A 17,207-nucleotide genomic window follows, 5' to 3' on the forward strand; every position below is an offset into this window, starting at 1 on the left:
GTTCACTAGTAGAGGGTTACAGGCCAGTCTGGCCCGGTCCAATATGGCGCCCACGTTGACGTTTCGTCGTAACGGGCTGAGGCGTCCAATGCGGCGTCTATGTATATACGTCTACGGTCTCAGTGGATTCTTGTTAAAGGCTCTTTCTGATAAATTACTACATTTATATCATAGTATATATGTCACTGGATTTGTTTCACTAATATCCAAAATAAGTCACATATTTCAAAATTTTGCGAAAATGGTCATTTGTCCAACATATTTGAATATTCTTTCTCAGGCACATGTTTACTGTATGATTTTTGAAAACACAATTAGCCTATATTAACTCATGTAAAACCACACTTTCCCAATACTTTAAAAGTATGAACACATGCACATTTGTATGTTGAATATATGGGTATGGATTGATCATATACCCATACATGTTATATATCAAATCATATTTACAAAAGTGATATTTCTAATATATGTGAGAAGTCCATATATGTAAATATGAATATATAGAGATGAATAGGGTTAAACATCCATTCTCACAGCCCTGCGAGGCTGTAATTACATTACAAAGCAGACAACAAAATCATTGACAACTTTGTTGTTCTTGGAATAAATAAAAGTATAGTATACAGCTCTAGAAAAAATTAAGAGACCACTTCAAAATTATCAGTTTCTCTGGTTTTACTATTTATTGGTATGTGTTTGAGTAAAATGAAAATGTTTGTTATATTCTATAAACTACTGACAACATTTCTCCCAAATTTCAAATAAAAATATTGTCATTTAGAGCATTTATTTGCAGAAAATGACAACTGGTCAAAATAACAAAAAAGATGCAGTGTTTTCAGATCTGGAATAATGCAAAGAAAACAAGTTCATATTCATTTTTAAACAACACAATACTAATGTTTTAACTTAGGAAGAGTTCAGAAATCAATATTTGGTGGAATAACCTTGATTTACAATCACAGCTTTCATGCGTCTTGGCATGCTCTCCACCAGTCTTTCACTTTGCTGTTGGGTGACTTTATGCCACTCCTCAGCTTGGCTTTGTTTGAGGGCTTGTGACCATCCATCTTCCTCTTGATCACATTCCAGAGGTTTTCAATGGGATTCAGGTCTGGAGATTGGGCTGGCCATGACAGGGTCCTGATCTGGGGTCCTTCATCCACACCTTCACTGACCTGGCTGTGTGGAATGGAGCATTGTCCTGCTGGAAAAAACACTCCTCAGAGTTGGGGAACATTGTCAGAGCAGAAGGAAGCAAGTTTTCTTCCAGGACAACTTTGTACTTTGGCTTGATTCCTGCGTCCTTCATAAAGACAAATCTGCCCAATTCCAGCCTTGCTGAAGCACTCCCAGATCATCACCCATCCTCCACCAAATTTCACAGTAGGTGCGAGACACTGAGGCTTGTAGGCCTCTCCAGGTCTCCGTCTAACCATTAGACGACCAGGTGTTGGGCAAAGCTGAAAATTGGACTCATTGGACTCATCAGAGAAGATGACCTTACTCCAGTCCTCTATGGTCCAATCCTTATGGTGTTTTGCAAACTTCAGCCTGGCTCTTCTTTGCTTTGGTGCTCTGACAATGTTCCCCAACTCTGAGGAGTGTTTTTTTCCAGCAGGACAATGCTCCATGCCACACAGCCAGGTCAGTGAAGGTGTGGATGAAGGACCACCAGATCAGGACCCTGTCATGGCCAGCCCAATCTCCAGACCTGAATCCCATTGAAAACCTCTGGAATGTGATCAAGAGGAAGATGGATGGTCACAAGCCCTCAAACAAAGCCCAGCTGAGGAGTGGCATAAAGTCACCCAACAGCAAAGTGAAAGACTGGTGGAGAGCATGCCAAGACGCATGAAAGCTGTGATTGTAAATCAAGGTTATTCCACCAAATATTGATTTCTGAACTCTTCCTAAGTTAAAACATTAGTATTGTGTTGTTTAAAAATGAATATGAACTTGTTTTCTTTGCATTATTCCAGATCTGAAAACACTGCATCTTTTTTGTTATTTTGACCAGTTGTCATTTTCTGCAAATAAATGCTCTGAATGACAATATTTTTATTTGAAATTTGGGAGAAATGTTGTCAGTAGTTTATAGAATATAACAAAAAAATAATTTTACTCAAACACATTCCAATAAATAGTAAAACCAGAGAAACTGATCATTTTGAAGTGGTCTCTTCATTTTTTCCAGAACTGTATATACTGCAAAATGCCTGCAAAACTAATGACATTCCTATCAGCCTCAGCTGTACTTTTTCACGGCTAATTTGCAAATTCGATCATTTAGCTCAAAGTACCACTGAGTCTACGTAGTCTTGTTTTGCTGAACTTCTTTCAACAGAAAGGGCAAGCATTTTATTTTATTCTGATTAGAACTTTTTTATTTCTTATCATAATGTAATTGTCATATCAAGGTCAGAATCTCATTTATATTTATAAAGAAAGCAAAAAAAATATGTCTCATAAATAATAGCAACACTAATGAAAACAAAATGAGGACAGACGGTGTCCCTGATGCGAAGCACCCAAAGACCGGTCCAGAAGAAAATGTCCAGTTGCAGAGCTGCCTTCAAATGTTGAACTGCCAGGTTCCCCGTAAAAGGAAACTTACTTCCACAACCTGTAGGCAGGATGTTGCAGCTGCAGTTTCAACAGGTGTTAAGTATAAAACACTAAAAACAGCAACTATACAAAGAAAGAAAGGGCAGCTGTAACACTGCAGCTGTTCCTTTCTTTGCCTGTAGAGGGAACGTTGACGTGTGTACACACCTGTGGGTCTAAACGGCTGTTACTGTTACTTTACAGGTGTAGAACTGCTCTACCTGGTGGAGAATCTGCAGCCTGATAAATGGGAGCTAGTGAGTTTTTGAGTTAGTTTTAGGTGCTTCGCATCCCCAAAAAAAAAGACATCCCACTGACCCCCAAATTCAGTAAGTAAAAATAAATCAAACGAAAACAATAATAAACTGTGTTTGTAAAATCAGTCTGTCTGCAGAGTCGGTCTGAGTTTTTGACGTTGCAGACTTATATAAATAAAACATATTTGATATAAAAAAGGAAATCAGTCTCTTGACAGGTGATATTCTTCTTGTTGGGATCTGTGAGGATTAAGAGGAAAATCATCGCTCTCTGCTCCTCATCCTCACTGAGGCTCCTCCTCTTCCTCTTGCTGCTATCTGAAGGACTGAACAAAAAACAAAAACAGGAAGGCTGCTGCTGAAGTCAGGAATCATGCGGGTAATGCATATTTCAATGGGTTTGTGATTTCCTAATAATTCCTGATAATATCTCTTATAATTTCCGAGGAAATCTCCTGTAAAAAATACTAATTATCAGTAAAATAGAGACTTGATACACTTCCAGATAATTAATTCCAATTAATTATCAGTGTAACCAAGAGAGTATTTTAGTCAGTGCACAGCAGGTCAGCTGAAAATGCAGAAGAGTGAAATTTATCTAAGAATGAATGTAAATTTACATTCAGTTTAACTTGGGAATCTTTAAGATTTTCCTACCATTAGTAATTAATACCAAATTATACAGTTCTTTCCAGGAAACTCCTTTGGAAATTATTTGGAAATTACAGACCTATGCAATAAAACTTCACCAAACAAGTACATTTTTTATCGTTGGAGGTGGGTGGGGCTACATTTTGGTTTGCATTCTAATCACAGATTAAGACTTCAAATTCTGAATTCTCCAATCAGACATTTATGAGTTATATCTCATGATTCTGAGACGAATCGCTCTCTCAAATTAAAGCTTCAGTAGGCAGAACATTTTTATCATCATTGGGCAAAAATTCCATAATAATCTTTCAGTATATTGTAATTCAAGTAAGTAAGTAAGACTTCTGCACCTCATCATGGCTCTGTTTTCAGGCTTTAAAAAACTAGTCTGTGACGGGAGACTTTGGCCAATCACAGGTCATTTCAGAGAGAGAGTGTTCCTATTGGCTGTTCATTAAACGGAGGCAGCTGTCAATCATTCGCAAACTCCGATCAAACGGTCAAACTAGGCAGCGCTGATCAAATATGCCTATTTCTCATCTCAGATGTTTTCAGAAACATCTTGTAGTGTACTGTTCAGCTGTAAAATTAGAAAGTTTGCTCCTGCGGCTGGGCGGTACCTGGTATTTCCTCAACATGGCTGCCGAGTCACAAACAGTACACTACAAGATGTTTCTGGAAACATTAGAGGACCGAAATAGGCATTATAGTAACAGAATATTGATTCATATTTGATCAGCGCTGCCTAGTTTGACCGTTTGATCAGAGTTTGTGAGTGATTGACAGCTGCTCAGAGACGGCAAGGCTCCAGCTCGGCTCTGATTGGTTGTTTTCCTCCGGTCTGTGAAATCTTGCAGATGCCATTAGGAGCACCGGAGGACACAGAGGCCCATGATTTTTTTCAGATAACCTGTCTCATGCACTACTGTCAGGATATAGTGACCGTTCTATAAAAAAATATATATTTGCTCCAGCCTGCCTACACCAGCTTCAAAGGTCCCATATTATGCTCATTTTCAGGTTCATACTTGTATTTTGTGTTTCTACTAGAACATGTTTACATGCTGTAATGTTCCAAAAAACACATTTTTTTCCTCATACTTTTTGTCTGAATATACCTGTATTTACCCTCTGTCTGAAGCGCTCCATTTTAGTGCATTTCAATGGAATTGCGTTGCTAGGCGACAGTTTGGGTCCATATTTACTTCCTGTCAGCTGATGTTATTTACAGACACTGCAACAGGAAATAGTCTGGGACACATTTATAATGTTTATGTTTAAAACCGTGTAATGATCTATTGTATATTTGTGACATCACAAATGGACAGAAATCCTAAAAAAGCTTGTTTCAAACGCACAGTTTCTGAGTACGGGCTGTGTGTGTATTTCTCCGTATATTGAGCGTTTTGATACTTTAACAATATTTATAAAGCACTTAAACCTGCATTATAATGTAAAAGACATGAAAATCTCACTTTTTACAATATGGGACCTTTAATTTTGAATCATGATGCAGTGAACTGATCAGTACTCTGTACCTGTTGGCTATAAGCAGTCTGTGATTTGTTAACTTTTAATACGGGGGATGGCCCAATGGGAGTACCAGCCTGCCTCCATACCATCACCTACACCTCCCAAAGGACATTAGTTGCAGGACACCTTAACCATAATGTCTCCCCTAAACTAGGTTGTTATAGAGGTGGCTTGGTCAGGGGGTGTAGTTTCAGCAGCACAGACGCTACTGAATGATCATAGAAATATTACAGGAATATTATAGGAATACTACAGGCAGCACTGTGTCTCTATGATCCTCTCGCTCTTCCACAACCACACGTTGCTACTTGGAGGTGACACTATTGTATTTATAGTATAAAGTTTAGAGAAAGAATGTTACAGATCCAAGACTAACCTGACAGAAGGGTGGGACTGAGAGAAAAAAGCACAATTACCAATCTATCTGCTACTTCAGCGCCACAGACAGCGCCATGGATTCATCAATACACAGCAAAGTTAGGCCAAAGAACGTGTAATGCTAAAAGTGAAAATAAATTAAACGTTCCATTGCAACGCCAGCGCCCAGCAGCAGACCTACGCCTCCGCCATTTTGGACTGTAAAAGAGTCGACTACCAGTAAAACGTCCGCCTACAAAGTGTCGTACAAAAGTAAAACAGAATTATTTCTATTCTATCGTCATAATTTAAATGTTTCTACCGAAATGGCCTGTGTTGAACAATACAAATATTATAAATATGCATACTATTATAACTATTTATTTACTTACTTATTTATTTATTTATTTAACTTTTTTGCTCGACCGCCTTCCAGACAAGCATAAAGTGAAAAAGTGAGTTTGAAAAATCCAGCACACAGATTTTGAGGGAAACCTCAAACTTTTTCATGTCAAGGATCCAAAATAGAGTCCAATAGACCACAGACCATGGATGTAGAAGAGGGGTCCAATAGACCAAAGACCATGGATGTAGAAGAGGGTCCAACAGACCACAGACCATGGATGTAGAAGAGGGTCCAATAGACCACAGACCATGGATGTAGAAGAGGGGTCCAACAGACCAAAGACCATGGATGTAGAAGAGGGTCCAACAGACCACAGACCATGGATGTAGAAGAGGGTCCAACAGACCACAGACCATGGATGTAGAAGAGGGTCCTATAGACCACAGACCATGGATGTAGAAGATGGTCCAATAGACCACAGCCCATGGATGTAGAAGAGGGTCCAACAGACCACAGACCATGGATGTAGAAGAGGTTGTGTCCTGTGCTTTTGCCCTGCGTGTTATTAAATTGCCTACAACTACATTAAATTCTGTTGATGTCGTGCTACCAGCGCTACTATCTACTGGCCGATAGCCGGTTGTTTGGGAACAGAGACGTTAATACATCCACCACGTTACAGGCTTACAGTATACAGCCCATGGGGGTATTATAAGATAATAAAAGTGATGAATTACAGCCAATATATCCATTATTACAGCTGCATACAGCTAGCAGGAAGCTGGCAGAACCGGATATGTCATATGAGCGTGCAGGACGGTGCAGTCCCGTGGGTATGATGCACGTTCATTATGCCGAGGAAAATAAATCTGGATTCAGCTGTTAGTTCATTTTACAACTTTTAGGACATAATGATTGAAATGAGGGCTGTTTAAGTGTTTCTACTGGGAAGTTGATTCACCTCAAAAAAATATCCTCTGAATTACAGACGTCACTTTTTACATCCATAGCCATAGATTCATTCGAATTTTCAGTCCAAAATGGCAGCAGCGCTACCGCAGCCTGTTGTCAAAAAAGCACCGGAGTTTCGGCTCTTTGCTTCTATACTCTTTTGTTATGCTGCTGATATTTCGGAGCCATGGTCGAGGCCATAGATTCTAACTGGCACAAACCTCAGTCAGATAAAGGATCAATGAGTCAGGCAGACTAGATTAACATATTGAACTAAACCACCCCTCTGCCCCTGCACTCTCTCTGCTAGGGGATGGAGAGGGTGGGATGGCATCTCCCTTTAAATCACCTACTGGCCACAAGAAACACTGAACCTGAAATCTTTCTGCTGAGACATCCAATCAGATTATTGATTAGCAGTAGTGTCAGAGTGGTGGTAGTAATACTACAAGATGATAGCGGTCAATACACTAAAAGTAGTAATAGTTAACACTATAATCTATTTCTATTCTATTATTTAGTTTGTCACCATCTATGACTTACCTTCAGTCTACACTGAGCCCATCCTGATGTGCAGACATAGTACAACAGACACACAACCAACAATTAAAAACAAGTAAAGATGAATACCTACACATTAAAGAAAACATCTCTGCTACTACTAGTCCTCCCTTTACATGGAGACATTTCTATATTGTTAACATAGACATCAAACATCTTTTCACCGAATGCCAAAAAACTCAACCCAATAACACACCAGACTTGAATCAGTTTCTTCGTGATGGAGTACGTCAATGACCAATTTACTGTAGTTCATATCTACCAAAAAAAACGTTTTTCATTATTCAAATCATTACATTCAAAACTGGCATTAGATTTAGTGATGACTGCTCTGTAGTTTTACACTTAAGGTGATAATAACTACATCTCTAAAATGATCCTGTTAGCTCTTAGTCTCCAGCTTAGCTCCTGAGCTAACATTACGTTAGCTCAGGAGCTAACATTACATTAGCTCCTGAGCTAACATTGCGTTAGCTCCTGAGCTGACATTACGTTAGCTCCTGAGCTAACATGCGTGCTCCTGAGCTAACCTTACGTTAGCTAAGGTTACAGTGAAACAAACAGCTCAGCCCTGAATGTTCCAGAGAATAAAATAATGACCTTAAAACACTGTGAAAACTCTATCCCCATCTGGTGCTACAAAATGTTATTACAATTATATGACACTTCACATTTGACATAAGGCCTAATTAATTTAATTTTTGATTAATTACATTAAATAAATGAGAACATTTTAGAAAGTTATAAAATCACATGGCTAAAGAGTAGGAGAAAGGCCTCTACGTCCATTTGTTCCACCAGATCTGTGCCACTGACAAATATTTTAATTGGTATTGGTATTTTTATTTCATATTCAATTTCAATGAACCTCAAAGTTCATCGATATCTAAAAAAAAAACAGACCAATTTACTATACTTCACAGCATTACATTCAAAAGTGTCAATATTTAGTGATGACTGCTATATTTTACATTAAAATGGTAGTAATGACAATTTGGCAATAAAAGACGAAGACATCTCATCTCGAGATATCATCTGAGTTACTTTTGGCTGCTGAGCTAATATTAGGCTATGTTGGCTAATGTATAATGTTTTAGTTACACAGGCTGACAGGACAAGTTATCAGCTCTTAAAAGATTCTTTTTTAGAAATGTTGACCTTAAAATATTGATGGAAGATGAAGATGACGTACCCAGTCAGAGCTGACGTTCTTCGTTCAGTTCGTCTCAAATGTGTGAGTGTTTTTGAACATCAAAAAGAATCAATCCACTCACTAACTTTTAAAATATCAAAACTACACAGGCTGGTGTTTCAGATGGTTCACCAGATAGTAGCCAACAGTTTCATTTTGTAGTTTGGCTAACTTTAACTCAAAAAGTCCTGTTGATGAAGGCATCCCACAAGGATCAATATTGGGTCCCCTACTATTTACTCTATACGTAGGCGTAAATCATTTTTTCTTTTCCAGGTTACAATCTCCCAAAGTCTTTCTGGCCATCTCCATGTTAGTTGTTGTTTTGTTGCTATTGTTCTTTGTGATATTTTATAAGCCATTAAGCAGATCAGTCAGGGAAGTTGATGTCAGCACTGTTGCCACTAGTCTACTTAGGAGCAGCAGGCTGGGAGAGGGGGGTGTTAGAAGCTTCAGGTCTTCATGGAGGATCTTGTCAACTCCATCTGCTGCTACAGTCAAATCTGCAGCAAAAGCTGCTTTATCTTTAAACCAACCACAACACTGATGTTCTATGACGGTCACTGAGGTTCTAATTCTCTTCCACCACCGCACCACATTCACTACTGACACCAAACCAGTTCACTTACCACACTGGTTAACCCAGGAACAGCTGGAACAGGTAATAGGACATCTGGGTTAGCATGCTTAGTCCTCATCTCTACTCTCAATGTACAAACATTCATTTTCTATTTTATACAAACCAGCATTTTCTCCAACCAGGACAATGAAGATATATACAGATTCATCTATGAACCCAAAGTGCAATAACCAGTGAAACTGCATTTACACTAACAGTGTTAAATCCTGCTATAGCATCCCCCAGATGTAGTCATTAGGCTACAGCCACAATATGAAAGTGATGGGACATATCAGTGATCAGTGGATTTGCAGGACCAAAGTAAAGCTGGAGTAAATCTTTTGCCTGAGGTTCAACTTTGATGAACTTAAAAAAAAAACCTTGACAATGTTAACCTTTGAGGAAATGGAAACAGCAGCCAGTTATGAGACAGGAGTCAATGGTACAAATACATCTCTTGAATAAATTTATTATTTTATTTATTTATTTATTAAATTTAAATCTAAATTTATTTGGCCTGTTTGCGAACGATCTAGCCAGGAAGCTAGCTTGAGGAAAGCTTTTGTGACTGGGTACCGCTAGCAAGTTCACACCTGACTAGCATGTTAGCGGTTACCTCGCCAGCTGCAGTAGTTCACCAACTAGCCTTGCAAGTAGGCTAGTCATTACGTCACCAAGCTTCCAGAACCACCTATTTCGCAACGACGCATGGATGAGCCAATTTCTGGTGTGACCAGGGCTGCGGTCGAAAAGTCCAAAAATGACGTCCTAACGTCTTTTCCTAACCACTTCTCCTTGACCTCGATGGAAAAGGTCATGAGGTCAAGGAAAGATGAGAAGGAGACTTCAGAAGGAAAAGAAAACTGCGATGTTAAGAGAATCCGACGGCTCTTTCACTAGACTCCGTAATTATGATGCGACAGTGGCGGATATTAGTGACGATAGTCTGCCGTTGTGAAACTACAATGTTCTGAAGATGGACTACAAAAGGCGCTGCCCTCCCCCCCCTTGTGTTCTTAAATAGGTCTTTCAATGATAGACTGCTTCACCCGCAGTGTGTGGAAGAGAAATACCACAGGTCCTCCTGCTACTGGAACACTTTACATCAACAGATAATATAGATCATCTGACCTAACGTTTACAACCGGTGAAAAACATCACTTCATTACCAGGTTGGAATCTAAATAATCAAAAAATGTATGGTACATATTGAGTTCATTGTTCAAGTTATAGAGAAGGTGTAGGATCATATACTTCTTTCAACTTCTTTTGGGATATTAAATATATTTATTTATGTTGATTATTTGTTAATTGATTGTTTAATGTTCATTTTTATTAATTATTCTTGTTTTGTTTTTTACTGAGGTATTTGTTACATGTTCAAAATAAATAATTAATTAAAAATAAAGTGAAACAAAATGGTTGTCACTGTCCACTAATATTAAACATGAATCCCAATTAGTGTATGAGCCTATGATAATAATATGCAAGATCAGCATATTGTTTGTTATTATGAACGGCCGAAAGAAAAAAAATTATTTGCGATATCATGGAAATGTACTACACTACCCACAATCCTAAGGGCATAAGAACGACATGTGTGAACTGCTAGTGGGGTACATGTGTGACAGCTGTGGCTTAGAGGGTAGAGCAGGTCGGCAACCAATCGGAAGGTTGGTGGTTCGATACCCGGCTGCTCCAGGTCACATGCCGATGTGTCCTTGAGCAAGAACCTTAACCCCAAATTGCTCCCAAAGGCATAGCCATCGGTGTGTGGATGAGTATTTAGATTAGATCTGAGCAAGTAGTGGAGTTGGCACCTTAGCAGCCTCTGCCATCAGTGTATGAACTGCCATCAGTGTGTGAATGCTGATGTGTAGTGTAGAGCGCTTTAAGTGGTCGGAAGACTAGAATGGAGCTATATAAATGCAAGTCCATTTACCATTTACGCGCTCGTATGTGCCGCTCCATGGCGTCTGCTCCCGATTTCAAACCGGGCCAACATCGTGGCTCGTTTGAGAACTTTCTCTTATATTACGAAAATAGTTCACCAAAATGTGTTTCTGAAAACATTTGAGGCCAAAAATAAGGCATGCAGTTGCTGAACCTGTCTTAATTTTAGATTAGATAGTTTTTCGGGAGTTTCCAGTGGTGAAGATTCACCATTCGCAATGGTTTATGGGATGAGCCTTCACTCTTAAAATAATTATGTACACAGTCTTGTACCTTTGCCTTTTTTGTTCCCGTTTTTTTGCACTGTATCAAATGTTTTATGGTCTGGAGGAGAGGAAGAGACAAGACCGGTAAGACCAACAACATCTACGAAGGTGCAAATGCATGCATTGCACCCCTCAGTTTAACATTTTGCACCCTCGGTAGATATTTGAATAATAAATGCCAAGCGCAAGGTGGCAGGTGTTTTAGGCGCACAGACTGTGTGGGCGTCTCCATGCGCACCTTCTATTTAGGTTCAAGTATGTGCAGCAGTGCAACGAGCACAACAGCTGGGTGAAGGTGAATAAAAATCAGCGGGTGTGATGATTATTACTCTCAACCAGTCACATCACTGGTTTCATAGTTGGAAACAACCCGGTCTCACGTCCAACTCATCAAACACCGCCAATTGGGCAGCGCCCGTTGGCATCGGAAACCAACACACAGAGGCACCCTTTAGCGACAGTTTGTGATGCACCAGGCTTTCAACTAACTCCAATGTAAACCCACCTGCAGTGTTATTCGACGGTCGGAGCAAGTGACGTAGTATCAATAGCATGAAAGTCGGGAGGGATGGTGGCTGGGTCAAACAAACACAAGACTTTCAACCAGGAGACCGGTGTTCCTGTCTCGTAGTGAAACTAAAAGTATCCTTTACTTATTTAGTCACGTATATCGTGAGTCACGTGACTCGAGTCAGTGATCAACCACGACCGTTTCCTAACCCCACCTAAGTGGTTGTGTTGCCTAAACCTAACTTCCTGTGAAAATGGAAGTTTATTTTGAAAGGACACTACGCATGTAACGAGCGTATATTGACACGCTGTCCCCGGTCCGTCCAAAAGTAACGCAAAAGGGGTACCCCGTGCGTTGGTCTCTGATGCTGCGGGGCACTGACCAAGCTGTGGTATTTGACAAGTTGGGAATGAGAATGTGTTGAAAAAGAAGCTATGATGTGCCCTGGTAACTGGACGTCTCCTTCATAAAAAAGTATAGGCTAGAGAAAGTAATATAGTATTATAACAAGTAACGTAACTAATGACTTTGGTACGGATAATTAAGTAATATATTACTTTTGAAATGAGTAATAAGTAAAAAGTAAGTAGTAAAAACTAAAGTAAAAGTTCCCGAGTAACTTGCCGGACACCACTTGTGTTGGATGGACAAACCAGTCAACATCTCTCAAACACAGAAACTGCAGCTTAGAACAGACCTTAACATAGCAAGGTGCTTCACATCTACATGCTCTATGAGGACAGAGGGATTGAAATGTCAGCAGTCAGAGTTAGAGTGATGAAGCGGTATGCTGGTTATACTGAGCTGGAGTCAGAGGACATGGTTAGCTCAGCTTAAAGACTGGAAGAGGGGTGAAACAGCAAGCCTGGCTCTATCTAAAGATCAGTTCATTTTAAGCATACCGAGGCCTATGAGGAGGACTAACTGCCTGGAGGCGGGGGAAGCAACTGAGGTTTACGTACTGGTCGTTCTTCACTCGACTCTGTTGGAGCTACTTTAGCTGTCGATGAACTTGGTAAACTTTTGGGTTCAGGCTGAGCAGCCGACGACCTCGGAATCACCAGAGATTTATTCTTCATCAGGTGGCAAAGGACTGAATAGAAGGAAAGAAGGAATATTCAAACTAATATTTTTTAAATGCTTAATACTGGTGTGTAACCACAATGTACTGGTGTTGAACTGGACTGTACCTTCTCTGGTGAAGTTCTCCGCGGCGTTCATGGCCCTCCCGCCGAGGTCGCTCACCATGTTGTCCACCGTAGCCTCGTGGCGTAGGAAAACGGGCCGAACCACTTTGTTGTAGATGATCTGGGAGCCGTTCCACGACATTGGAGCCATGCACCACAACAGGAAGAGACACTAACCACAGAGGACAGACATAGATTTACTTGGTTTACTAGACAAATAACTTATTTTTGCACATCTTGATCCTCAGTTGTCATAGCCCGGTTGCAGACGTCTATATCATCTTTGATTTTTTAGAGCTTATCTAACTGCCCTAGTGGATAAAATTCCCACATTTAGGACACAACAAGCATTTAAAGCAAGCCACAGCTTGTATACAGACGAGTCTTGAGTGTTAAAGGTCTCATATTATGCTCATTTCCAGGTTCATAGATGTATTTTAATGTTGTACTAGAACATGTTTACATGCTGTAATGTTAAAAAAAAACTTTATTCTTCTCATACTGTCTGCCTCGGTCTGCCTGCATAAAGCCTTTTTCACCGTGTGTCTGAAAAACTCTGATTCAGAGCCTGTCTCCTCCCAGTCTGCTCTGATTGGTCAGCGTTTCCTGCTGTCCGCTGTCAATCAAACGCCCTCAACACAGCTTTACTTTCTCCCCTCCCTGCAGCAGCTCCCCTGAGCTACAGAGAGAGCAGGCAGCAGGAAGAGTTTACCATATAAACTACTTAAAAGTTTATAAACCAGAAACTTCACACAGCGTACGTTACCGGAGGAATCTGATCCGAAATCGGCAAGAAATGAACAACATCTGCAGCCAAGATTCCAGGTTTTCCTGACGGTTTTGCTCCAGTAAATATGATATTTATAGCTCTGTCACGTTAGCTCAGTATTTATGTTATGCATAAACTCTGTAAACCGTAAACATACACTCTGTTTTACGTTTGTCTTCACAGATCCATCTGTGAGAAATGACCGACAGAATCATCCCAGAGGAGAAGAAAACATCTGCTGTGAGCAGATAGTTCTATTTACATGGGAGATACAGAGCTAACATGTTAGCATGTAGCTACATTACAGAGCTAACATGGTAGCATGTAGCTACATTACAGAGCTAACATGTGAGCATGTAGCTACATGTAACGGTGTGTAAACAGAGCAAACATCAAGGTGGAAAATAGAAGATGTGAAACAGTAGTCAGTTCATTATTTCTGGTAAAAGACACCTGATAAACGTAGTAAAGTAATCAGAGTAATGGTATATTATTTACTGTAGAAGCTGTCTCTGTGTTACCATGACTACAGGCCGGTTAACGTTACACTCACCGGAGCTTACCATGCTGAAAGACTTTATCCTCTCTGTCAACATAACTGAAGGTGGAATTACTGATCTTATAGAAAGCTGCTCAGTAACCACAGTATCAGCAGCTACTGGGAGGACTTACGTTATGTTATGTTTCAGAGAAATTGTTTTACTTGTCAGACAGTTATTGCCATATTTATGTTGTGAAATGTGGTTATCTGTTCACGTTCAAAATGCTGTGTATAATTAATATTGTCATCTGTCTACTCAAATAAAGTTTGACTGTGAAACAGAAATGTGTTGTGTTGCTTACAGTCACTATTTACTACCTTTACTCTTCAACATGCATGACATCAAATACGTTTTCATATCACCTGTTTAAACAGTGTAATTACATAAATCCTTTGTGAAAGAACATGTTATATTTAGATGATGGGAGTACATGAAGACTTTTCTGCTGGTTCTTGCAGACTAACAGAAGTAGGAGCAGACTTTGCTCATAGTTACGAGGCGGACGGTGAGAGAGCCACTCTGTGGGCGGGGTCACCTAGCTGCAGGTTTTCTACCTAGTTCTAACCGTTCCACCTGGAAACCCTCATATGGCCTGAAAAATGTCACCAACGTCACCAGTTTAAGGAAGTGCTGATCAGAGTTTTTTCAGACCCATTTTCTGAGAGATGGAGCAGGAGAAAAAGAGAGAGGGGTGGTCTTTTATGATACTATGGTGGCCTGTAAACACACTGGGGACAGATATTGATGTTTAAAAGACATGGAAAAGTGCATTTTGCATAATAGGTGATCTTTAAAGGTAAATTTAACAATTACTGAATTCTGATAGAATGATACCAAGGTTGCAAAAATTTGCCAACAAACATTGCTTCTTCCCTGTTTTCTCACCTTAAAAGCGTAGTAAAACGGGAACCAGTAGAGGAAAATATCGGAGAAGAACTCGCCCAGGCTGAAGACACCATACACCACCCAGTACGTCAGCCATTTTGTGTCGTCTTCTTTGCTTGGACTTTCGATGGCTTTGATCCTGCAGGATCAAACAGAGTGCAAACAGCCTGTCTGAATGTTTCAGGTGAACTGAGAATACATTTATTTTTCAAATACCATCAGATCTAATGTACAATTGCAACTTCTACACAAGCTTGTAGAGCTAAATCTCAGTAGAGCTTTGGTGAAGGCTTCCAGCTCAATGCCACAACCAGGGGTGGAAGAAGTATTAAGATCCTTCCTAAGGGTCACAAGATACATCTGAAGGGTCTTGAGATTATCTATGGGGTAGAAAAGAAGAAACAACAAAAGTTCTGCTTCACAAATTTGTGTTTTGCTTTTAGACTTTTCTCACGTCTTTGCGTTTTAGTGAAATATTGGACCAGATTGGTTCAGAGAGAACCATCACTAGCAAACAATGGCAGCCTGCAAAGCCACACCATGGTCAATAGAGTGCTGCACGGATGAAGTATTTTTCGTAGGCCAACCAGGAAGTTAGCATCGCCCTGGGTTTTCTCAACAAAAAGCCAATTGGATTTTTCCATTGGATTTTGGATTATTGCAGAAAATAAACACTGTGGCAAAAAAACGTTTATGATACTTACGTTTTGTTCAGCGAATCAACACCACTTTTATGATTTTTTAAGTGTGAATGCAGTCGCTAGAGGTAAAAAGCTAACATTGGGCTATAAACGAACTACACCACGGTCGCATTCACGTCACCACCACTAACCTAAAGGCGGACTAGTGTTCGGAGTGATGACGTTTAGTATTCTCATTTAGCCACTTAGAAACTAGAAAACTGCCTTTTTTAAGACATGTACTGTAAAAGCTTCAAAATTCATGAGTGGGATATTAACTGACGTATTTTATATCATTGGACATAACGTTAAAATGTTTTAAGCTTGTGGTAACAACAGACCTTATTTCAGGCATTTATCGAAAAACCCACGCGAAAAAAAACATTGACTTCGAGACGAGGGAACCGGAAGTGTAAAACTCATTCCAGGTTTTGGGACTCATTCCTGCTGCACTCTATAAACGAAGTTCCTCTGTTTGGTTGCCAATGAAAGGATGCTGTGAGATGGATCAATACAGGCTGCGTCACGTGGAAGAGGATGTCATGGCAGTTTCACGTGGCGAAACTATGACGGCCAACTAAGAGTCACGCCTACATTGAGGAGGTACTATCTGCAGTGGAAAAGGAAATTGAGAAAAGCACCTAGTAGCAAAAGTGAGTAGAGTCAAGTTGTACCGAACCATGCAGTGGAAATGAGGCATAAGTACTCAGTCAGACCAGAAATTGGCACAAGAAAAATTAATTTGCATGTTGGTTGTAGCTAGTTTTGTTCATTGTAGAATTGATACCAAGAGGGAAGGTCTTTAGAGCCTGATGATCAAACTGTAGGTCAGTTTAGTTACCCCTTCATTATTATCTCCGCCAGAAATTTTTTTGGAGGGGGGGAGTTTAGAACAATGAACAATCTATTAGATTTTGGTGGCGATCCGGATCATGATCCGGATTCAGTGCATTAAGCAGAGAGCATTAAGACCCCAGGGTATAACACATGCGCAGTGTAACTGATGACGCGTTGATGACGCGTGACCCCGCCTCCTTCTTCAAGCAGAGAGATACGTGTGTGGATGTGTGGCGAGACATCAAGGTGCGGGAGCTGCTGTCTGTCCGCGGTGAGAAAGAACAAAGCGGTAGACGACGGGATGAGAGACAACATAGTGTAACGTTATACAGACATAACAAGGCTGCTGAATGAGAGAGGCATCCGCCAATATGTTACACGGAAACACACCGTGTTAATAACAAGCTGACCGCCTCACGGTACCGCCAGCTGGGAGCTGGGATCTGTTTTTAAAGTCAGGCACCTTGGCGAAGGTCTGCACTCTCCGAATGCCATTCTAG

At 40.2% G+C, this 17,207-nt stretch overlaps 1 protein-coding gene across 5 annotated transcripts in view; it reads right to left on the reverse strand.

The window, feature by feature from the left end:
* Window positions 1-17,207, reverse strand: part of reep6 (receptor accessory protein 6) — a 39,887-nt gene that overhangs the window by 15,973 nt on the left and 6,707 nt on the right. For 2 of the 5 annotated variants that reach the window (XM_037769002.1, XM_037769000.1), the window contains exons 3-5: window positions 15,191-15,329; window positions 12,998-13,166; window positions 12,770-12,900 (exon numbers count right to left, since the gene is read on the reverse strand). In XM_037769002.1, the coding sequence (XP_037624930.1) occupies window positions 12,770-12,900; window positions 12,998-13,166; window positions 15,191-15,329 (439 nt within the window). Of the gene's footprint in view, window positions 1-2,408; window positions 3,194-7,248; window positions 7,272-9,087; window positions 9,111-12,769; window positions 12,901-12,997; window positions 13,167-15,190; window positions 15,330-17,207 lie in introns of those variants that run through there. The other 3 variants (XM_037769003.1, XM_037769001.1, XM_037769004.1) reach the window with 3 other exon arrangements.

Source organism: Sebastes umbrosus, chromosome 5 (assembly GCF_015220745.1).
Source record: "Sebastes umbrosus isolate fSebUmb1 chromosome 5, fSebUmb1.pri, whole genome shotgun sequence".
Lineage (NCBI taxonomy): Eukaryota > Metazoa > Chordata > Actinopteri > Perciformes > Sebastidae > Sebastes > Sebastes umbrosus.